A 9,868-nucleotide genomic window follows, 5' to 3' on the forward strand; every position below is an offset into this window, starting at 1 on the left:
GGCCGAAATGCCGAAAAAACCACAATGTCTACCTTGGAAGGTGCTGGAGTGCCGACATCCTGGAGCAGCTGTTTGCAGCCTCCCAGTTGCAGCCGGCCTAGGGAGCCCTGTCTGCTTGCAGCAGGGCTTGCAGCCTCCCAGCCGCCTGCTGAAAGCAACCTGGGCTCCATGGCTGGCAGCAGCTGCTTAGAGCCCAGGCTGGCGGTGGTGTGGCGAGCAAAATGGCCTTGCGTGCCATGTTCAGCACACATTCTGGGGGTTGCTGACCCCTGTGCTAGATATTGTACATCAATAGTAGAGTTGGCAATAGAATTTGCAGTCCTGTGTTCTGACTCCTAACATTTTTTTTTTTTGTGTTGTTCCCATTGAGTTAACTAAAATACTCTTAGATTTCAAAAGACAAACATGAATGATTAGCTCATGTTTTAGGCTAGATGCATGCTTCCATGACATGATAGCAACCATCTTCTGTATTCCCCACTCCTGATGTTGAAGAACTTTCTTTTTGCCAGCATATAGACTCTTCTTGGATTTTAGTCTTTTTTAGAGTAGGCGGTATAGCTCTTTCCAAGCCTGAAACCTTTTTAAACTTTGGTGCCACCAACTCAGTATACAGATTAGGGGTGCACAGTTAGTTAGTCTGGCCGGCCGACTTATTAACCAGCCATATTGGCTGATACTGATCTGATTGCCAATATGCAGCCTGGCAACTTGGAGAGCAGTGTCCAGCTGGTAAATCTGGGGGAGGGAAGGGGCCGAGGCCAGGGCAGGGCATGGGATGGAGCTGTGGGCACCTTGTCTGGGGGTGGGTATGCAAAGGGGGGCAGTTCCCTGCATTGCATGCACCCTGGGGAAGGCATGGGGGGTGTGCTTCCTGGATTTGTGCACAGGGCAAAGGTGGGCTGCCTGCTGCGGCATCTTCCCACTGGGGGGCCTGGGCCAGGGCTATGCTCAGGGTGGGCAGCAGTAGTGCTGGGAGGGGGGTATTATAGGGTGGGCAAAATTTGCTGTAACTACCTTGTAGGCCCCCTCCCAGCGCTGCCCTCCATGAGCACAGCTTCAGCTCAGCCCCTACCGCTAGGAAGAGGTCTCAATGGGCAGCCTGCCCTTGCCCCATGCACAATTTCAGGGGGGGCACATACCCCCTCAGGGGTGCATGCCGTGGTAGGAGCTGCTCCCTGCTCACCCTGTACTGCTGCCCATGGCTGTGCCCTGCATCCTGTCTTGCCCCACTCCCTCCCTCACCATGGGGGGCCTTCATCTGTGACCCCCATGCCACACACCTTTCTCCCCCCCCCCCCCCCACCCCCCCCCCCCCCCCCCCCCCCCGACTTACTGGCCAGACACTGCTGTCCATGCTGCCGGACTGCACTCCTAGCTGCGTGCATGTGCTCAGCATTTATGTGACATTGTTAGGCAAAATAAAGCTGATTGTCGATAATGTCAGTTTTCCTTTTATCAGTGCTAATATGATATGGACCAATGTATTGGTACAACTAATACAGATGGATGGTGACCACTCCTAGTAATAATCAAAGCTGTAGCTGAAAATGAAATGGTGACTACTGTTTCCTCTGAGAGGATTTAAAAAAAAAAAAAAAAACTTGTTCCCATTTAACATGAGTGAAATTATTTCAAAGTTGCCAAAGTTCCTTTGTCTTTCAGTTGGGCTTGGGCTAAGTCACTTTCCCCAAGGAATATGGGGTTTTTGAGTTGCTTTGCTGCTGCAGGAAGTGTGGTTACAGTTAGGTTATAGAAGTTGTATCGCTGTGCTTTTGACTAATTGGCATATCTGGGTTTTTAAGTGGGTTCAGTCCATAGTTGGTTCCTATCTGAGTCACAGAGCAGCTTCTTTTCTGATGGTGACTATCTTAATCTTCCCCTTTCTTAGTCTGACTCCAGCACTTGTTGTATTGCCTTCAGTTTGGTTCAGACATTCCTAAGAACTGTCTAGCCCATTCCTTGGAGTCTTGTCTCATTTTGTAGAAAAACTAGTGGCATTCTGGCAAATCTTAATGTCTAATTGAACACAATCCTGGGGTGTCAGAAGCTGCTGGTGCTAATAGCATATTTTCTTGAGTGTAAGGTGACCCCCCCCCCCCCAAATATATTTATCTTCTGTAGATGGAAGACTTATTTATTTGTATTAATTTAGATTCTATCCCTGGAATTTTATTGGAGGTTTGCTGTGGAATATGTACCCTTCTACTGCTACATCAGGGAAAATAAATCTGTGAGGGCACTCCTTCCTCCTTATTGTCAGTCCCTGTGCTTTCTGAGCACAAGGAAGTGAGAGACAAAATTTGCATACAAGTACCCATAGACTTAGTTCAGACAGAATTGATGCAGCTTTACTTTTTGTAGCACAGGTACTCTGTAAACTCTTTTTAAGCAATACTTTTGAACTTACTTGTATATAGGACAAACTCCTTTGCGAACATTTTCCCCTCCCCACCCTCTGAAATTGCACATAGATATACAACTTTATTTTCACAGCCCTGTCTTGTGACCAGTCTGGTTTACTTGACCAGCCCTGGCACGCATACATTTTTTACAACATCAAATTTCCATTACAGGCAACCCCCACTTAATGCTGTTTTGCTTAGCGCTATTTTGCTATAATGCTCACTTAAAATTGATACCCAGTTTCACTTAGCGCTCAGCAAGTTTCGTTATAATGCTTACAGTTGCCATCTCGGGTCATTAAAAATGTGGTCGCCATCTTGGTTTGTCAAATATACTTTTGGTTTTGCTTAGTGCTTGTTTTTTCTGGAACCAGTTAAGAGCGCTAAGTGGGGGTTGCCTGTACAATACTTGCACCCACATGCCTATCTACATCACTTACTCATTGCAGTCATGTTAGACTGCTTCCATTCCCTCTGTTTCCATCCCCCTACCCCTCTGTTCCCCATGTCTGTCCTTAGTCTGTCATCATAGTCGTCTTCTCCTCCGTTGTCCCAATCACTGACTCCTCCTTTGTTGCTGTCCCAGTTGTCTTCCTCATCATCATTGTTCTTACCACCTCCTATATCTTATAGTCACTTTTCAGGGTTGTTTGCCCCTCCTTCTGTAGCTTGTATCTGCTCTGGAACTTTCTCTGGACCTTGTAGACCAAGGCCCAGGTCCATCCCTGCCCCCAGGCAGCCCTACTGCAGTCTTTCCCTAAAGATTTCTAGCAGGTCAGGGCTCACATGGTCCCAGGTTGCCAGACCAGCACCCCTACCAGTAATGTCACCGGGGCCTGCCTGCCAGCGCCTGCCCCAGCATGTGCCCCCCGTGACTCCCCTGGGGGTATGTGCAGCAGCAGGAGCTGACCCCACACCCCTTCCCAGATGAGCCACTCACGCCTCCATCCTGCATTCTGTCCCACCTGGGCTGGGCAGTGCCAGCCCCAACCCCACTCTCTCCCTCACCACAGAGGCCTCAGTCTGCCTCCCCACATTAATAATTGGCCATTGTTATTGGCCCAAAAAATCTTTATTGGTGCACCCCTAAAAATAAAGGTCTGTGAACTCCTGTTAACACTTATTGGGTGCAGGAGCAGGTCCTGTGGTAATTGCTCATTTCTACAAGCTCAGCCTTTTGCAGTATTGAGGGTGCTACCAGATGGCTCTCCTTTGGATTGTAGCATAGCACCTTATTGGTTTTCTCTTGGTGGTCATACCTGACACGAAAATCTCTTATGAAAGATGGTTATAAAACCAGAGGAAAAGAATGCAGCAATAACTTAGTGAATTTGACATTCAGGTATTAAAAATATTTCATTCTCTATATGTTTTTCTCTTCAGACAACATATAAAAAGCCAGAACTGTTTTGGAATTAAGCAAAATAGCTTAATGGGCTGTTGCAGCAGTTGGCAACTTTTTTTTTTTCTTGCTGCTGGCTAGAATGGGTGGGCAAGTGGTAGGACCCAACTCCTGTAGCTGTCACTTATCCCCACCATGGCACAGGAAAATGGACTGCCACTGAAGTCCCCCACCTCCAAAGCCCTATGTCAGTGTGTCTGATCAAATGCCCCCTGGGCTGTTGGGTTACCGGGCTACACTTCAACCCTGTACTGAAACTACAGTTCTTTTTCATTTCTTCAGACCAGTGTAGACACAGCTCTGTAAACGGAGTGTATTCTCACTGGTGTCTTGGAAGGTCCTTGTATATATGCTTGTCATGATCGTCAACATAGTTTTCCAAGTTCAGCAAGTTAAACTAGTTAAATTCAGGAAATTTCTTTAGAATCAGGCTAATTGTTCCGTAGTGAGAACACGCATACTAACTATTCTAATATAAAAGTGTATGTCTGTCTGTTGTGCTTTATTTGTGCTCTGATTGGTTGTTTCTGTCAGCCAATCCGAGTGCTCCAAGCATGGAGGAGCGCTGCCCTGATTCCGAAGCCACGCTGAGGGCCGGACAGGGTGGGGGAGTTGGGGCCTCGGCTCCCCCACCCCGCTCCCTGCAAGAGGCAGAACAGTGGCAACATAGGGCATTAGGTGGCAGCACTCCTGCTCAAAGTTCACAAAATCTCTGTTTTGTGCTTCTGTAGCTCAAAGATCCTAAGTGCTGATGTAACAGCCACTTTGTCAAGTGTAATGTTTTTGTCTTACCAGTTTCGGGTTTTGTTTTGTTTTGTAGAATAATGGTTTTTCCAGATACTTTAATGTCTCTTAATGGTTTTAATTTACTCCAGACTGTCCACTAGCAAACTGCTTGCTACTTCTGAGTGTTAGTAAGTGCTAATTGCTAATACCAAGGCAGAAGCCTGTAAAATATAGAAATACGCTGAAATTTTACTAACTTAAGTTTGTCCAATTCCCGTAACTAAGAAATTGGCTAACTAGCTATCATTAGGCTAGTCTAAAAGGTGCCTTAGTTTTCTCTCTCCTTTATTTTTGGTGTGAGTCTTCTATGTAAAGAAATATATTCTTGTCTATTGCAGGAACACAGCCTTTTTATTTTTAAACGCATCCTTTTTTTGTCTGGATATCCACATTCCCAACAAGCTTGGTGTTTTCTTTCATGCTTACCACATTAGCCTTCCTCCACCCCCTTACCCCCTAGCTTCCCCCCCTCAACAAGACACGCATCTTGTTTTGGGGAAGGCAGAGTGTATTTAAAAACAAACAAACAAACAAAAAAACAATACAAAACACTTTCTTTCAGATTTATGGCTGCATGAAGCAGGGGCAGAGCTTAACTTTCAGCTTGCTCACCCTCCCTTTCCTGCTCAGTTGAAAGCTACAGTTCTAACCTTTTTTTCACAGTTGAATTGTCAGCAACCTTTTGTTGCATAGCCAAAAGCTGAAACTGGCTGCTGCTGAGGACTGAACTCTGTAGAGGTTCTAGAAAACAACTAACAATTTGTGGGTCTGTGAAATGGGAGAAGAGACCCAGGAGTAGTTAACATCAAGCTATCACTTCAGGAATTTTGCTGTTTTAGTGGACCATCAAGACGACTTAAAAAGGAGAGAGGGTTGTTAACACGTGTGGAGTGAAGAGGCATTAGTAGGAGTAGTGTGTAGTATCAAGGCTCCTCTGCCTGTGTCCCGTCCTTCCCCGCCCCCCGCAATTATTAGAGTAACTGCTACTGGAGGCAAAGGGTGTGGCCATATATACATTTGGAGCTGTTTCAGAAAGGTAGGGGGTCTCTTGCCTTGAACTATTTACATCCCTACAGTTACATGCATACAAGTAGGAAGCAATACAAACGGAGCAAAAACGGCTTCAAATTTAAATGATGCTTAATTTTTCCATTGGAATTTTTTTCCATTTCTAAAAATTCATTGTTTCATAAAAATTCATTAGTAACAATGAGTAGATGCCAATACAATATTAGGCAAGCTTGGCAGGTTCAAAGCTGTAACTCATGTTTGTCAGGTGACTTGTCCCTAAGAAGTGTGTGCGAGAGAGTACATACATGTTTTATTGATTTGTAAGCAGGAGGGTAAATACACTTGCATAATAACTCAAACCAAAAATCAAGCTTATGAATTCACTTATTTGGCTGTGCAGGTCAAATCAAAACCAAAGAACGCACTGCTAAGCTTGTTTCTAGTTCTCAAAATATTTTGCTTCTGGAGAATCAGTCGGAAGCGCAATTAGTGAAGATGCAGTGTGATAAGTTGCCTTTGCCCATAGACTCATTGATAAAACCATGCTTTAGTGAAAGAGAATGTGGTTCAAGTGGTTCTGAATCTGATTTGCCTCAATCTGATTCTGAAATGGAACTAGTAAGTACTGCAAGTGTTTCTGCAGATAGTGACAGTGGGAGTGGAGGTGCCGCATTGACCTCGGCGGAAGAGAATTAAATTCTGTTGAAGTAGATGAGTGGACAACCACAGCATAACGTGCAGTTTGTTGGATGTGCTAAAATTTAGTGTTAACAATTTTCAATTACTTCATTTTTTTTCTTCACTTTAAACAAACAATGTAAGGGAAGTACATACTATTGTGTATTGTCTTTACATTTTTACAAGTATTCCAATAAAAACAATTTCTTTCCACAAAAAGCTTTGAATCTGTCTGAATATAATATTTAAAACACGTTAAGTGTGCTGCATTTAATTTTTTTCCTAATCAAATATTTCAGTTCAAATACTTGTGGCTATGGGGACATAACATTAACATGGGGGTACTTTCTTAGGTTTGTTTACTAAATATAAGTTTAAAAAAAAAAAGTTAAATCGGATCACGCTCTGTCTAGGGCATTGGAAAGTTTTCTGGAAAACCCACATCTCTGTTCATCTAGTGTTTAAAGTTAGGGTCCTTTTGCTACACTTGTGTTGCCCAGGGCTTGCGTACACAGCCTGGAACATAATGGCCGCTGTGCATTCCTGATCACCTCCCCTTTTAAAACGTCCCCCCTCCTTTGACATGGCTGCAAATATATGCATATCCATATTCTAAGAGTTGGTGAAGATGTACCAAAATTGTAACCCCATTCTGTAATACTGCCTCAGGATACAGTTTGAATGAGTAAATATTTCCCTCTTCCTTCTTCACCACTTGTTTTAAACAAACCTGAAAAGTCTTCTTTCCAGGTACCTTCTCTGTCTTCACTCAACAGGTATGAGCTCAACATTGGGCTAGATTGGAAACTTCTATAACATTGGAGTTTATTGGAACCCTAGTTTATATGAATAACATAATTAATACTTCTTATTTTATGCTGTAGGATGCTTTGCATGTGGAATGGAAAATGGATTCAGAGTTTATAATGCAGATCCACTCAAAGAAAAAGAGAAACAAGGTGAGATGCTTTGTCATAACCTGAGCTGGTGCTGTCAAAAGCTCAGCCTACATTTCTCTGAAGGATTGCCCATTTCCTACTGGGAGACCATATTCATTGACTTTCCTCCTATCCACAGGCTCACATTTGACTTTCAAAGGCATCTTTGTGCCATTTTTTTTAGACCTACTTCTTAATGCGGTGAAGCCACACGGCAGTTTAACTAACGCTGTAAAAAAAAAAAAAAAGTGCCGTTCAAAATACATGGATAGTTGTGACTTACCTTCATGTATTACAGTGAAGGTTTATTTGTCAGTATGCTGCTTGATAGAAAGTGATGCTTAAAATATGGAGAAACAAAATAGCACCACTTAATTCTAAAGTTGACTGTAGGAAAGGTCAGAAGTGCAACAGAGCTCATAGGTTTCTAAGCCTGCCTTTTGTGGCAGATAAAACATTACAGCAGTCAAGAAATGAGAATACAGGAAGAAATGTATCACTTAAAACCATGGCTTTTGGCATTATTGTTGGGTTCATAGTTTCCCATGTAAGGGATCAAATGTGATGTGTCTCTATGGGGCGGTAAATGGGAATTTCTCGTAACAGGAAGTCTTCCTGTTAAGAGGCTTGCCTAGAACTCTTATTCTTTTTCTCCCCCCCCATTAAGTCAGAGGAAACATAGCCCTGTGGGACTCTAAATTCTTTTGCCTAGTAGTAGTCACTCAAAGGACTAGAATCCAGATGTGAAATCCTGGCTCTTGAAATGAAGCAGAATTCCTTGTTTGAAATGAGTTCATTTTTTTCTCTGCCCCCGCTCCTCCCCACCCAAAAGCTTCATCACTGTTTTGTAGGGTTGGGGGTGGGGGGGGAGTGGTTGGGTTGAGTTTTGGACCCTTCATGCTCAGAAAGGCTTGATCTGCTGTCCTGGTTTTCTAGATCCAGCATAGGCTTTATTCTAGTATCTCAGCTCTGTGGTGATGGAGGCTGAAAGTGTTTTGTTTTGTTTTGTTTTTTGGGGGCGGTTTTTTGTCCCCTGCCCCCACTTGTTTAGTTTGTGGCCTGATTCCCTTTTTAAGTACTAGCTAAGCTTGAGACTTTGAATACTGACACCCCCCACCCCCCGCGCGCACGCACAACAAAAAACAAAAGAAAACTTCATCTCAACTCGGCTTAGTATAACCATGGGCACCTTGGAATACTAATATGGAAATAGCGGCAGTGGTAATGAATGAATATTCAGGGAATATTCTGTAGATGAGAAACTAATTACACAGAAATGTGTGTAATAAAGCATCTGCATAGAGATATAAAACTTCTAATGACAAACCTTCCTGCTGGGCTCTTGTAAGGAGATTTCCCCCCCCCTCCCCCCCCTCCTTAATATTATTGGCCGTAAATAAATAGCCTTGGGGGTATAGAAGCCCCCTACTTGGACTTTCTGCTATCTCTTTTTCTGTATGTCCTGGCTTCTCTTAACCTATATGCAGTTGGCTAAAAATTTAAACATTGTTCCTCTTAACTGTTAGTCTTTGTCTGTCTCTAATCCTGTCCCTGCTAAAAAATATTCCCTAGTTCCTTCTCCAATCACTCATCCCAATCATCAGTAGGCTTTTTCCCCTGCCCCCCCCCTTTCCTTCCCACTCTCCAACTTCCTTTGGGATTCCAGCTGTCTGTCATGAATGATGGTGAACTTTCTGTTCTGGTTTTTTTTTTTTTTTTTTTTTTTTTACAAATAATTTCTTTGACCCCCCGGCCCTTTTTTGGAACTTGAATGAAATTCTTCCAGATGAAGACTCTCGTCTTCCGAAACCACTTGCTATAAAGGATTTGGTGATGGACTGTTACTTTAGTCCTTCTTCCATATCTCTCCCAGTGCTGTTCAAATAGCACACAATTCTACACTGTCATGTTAACCCCCAAAATTGTAATTCTTACCTCCTTTGCATTTGATAACATCTTCTACTATCCAGTATTTTTAAGGGGGATAATCCACTTGCTTTTAAGCAAGTGTCTTGCTCTGAGAGAGTTTAGTCAGAAGATAGAGGCAATCTGTACTGAGGAACTGTCCACTGACTAATACTGTCTTCGGACAGGTGCCCTAATAGAAAGTAACATAGTGTGCAGGTAAAAGGGCCTTCTGGGACCTGCTCTAGGGTATCCTAATAGCATAATCCTTCTGGTTGGATTTGGCTCTGGAGACTAAAGCATTCATTGCTTTCAAGTTCAGTTTGTTTCATTGCCAGGGACTGAAGTGAGTGCCACACAGATGTTTTAAATGCACCTGCAAGTGGCAATTCGGGTCTTCAGCACAAGATCAGAATGCTGATGCTCCAGTACTCCACATGCTGCTAGTCCAGAATCAGACCCACATCAAGGGTATTAATCCATTATGTCCTTGCTTGAGGAGTTTATACTTTAAAAGCCTGCACTCTAAAACATCTCTGGTCCAGAGATTACTTGACTTCAGGTGCCTATAGCCCTATTTAGAGCTTTGTACACAATAGGATGTGTCAGAGCTGAGGTTTACTATGCTGAAAACTGCACGTTCAGAAGCAGGAGTTAGGGGGTAATGTTTACAGAGGCTCCCCTACAGTAGAACCTACTTATTAGTGACCAGCAAAGCCCTTTGGCTTTGTGTCGCCCCGTAC

The 9,868-nt window shown here is 43.6% G+C and overlaps 1 protein-coding gene across 1 annotated transcript in view; it reads left to right on the top strand.

The window, feature by feature from the left end:
- WDR45B (WD repeat domain 45B) overlaps positions 1-9,868 on the top strand; it is a 27,362-nt gene that overhangs the window by 3,179 nt on the left and 14,315 nt on the right. The window contains exon 3 of the mRNA XM_025210165.1: positions 7,167-7,241. Within this exon, the coding sequence (XP_025065950.1) occupies positions 7,167-7,241 (75 nt within the window). The remainder of the gene's footprint in view (positions 1-7,166; positions 7,242-9,868) is intronic.

This window comes from Alligator sinensis, unplaced genomic scaffold (assembly GCF_000455745.1).
Source record: "Alligator sinensis unplaced genomic scaffold, ASM45574v1 scaffold694_1, whole genome shotgun sequence".
NCBI lineage: Eukaryota > Metazoa > Chordata > Crocodylia > Alligatoridae > Alligator > Alligator sinensis.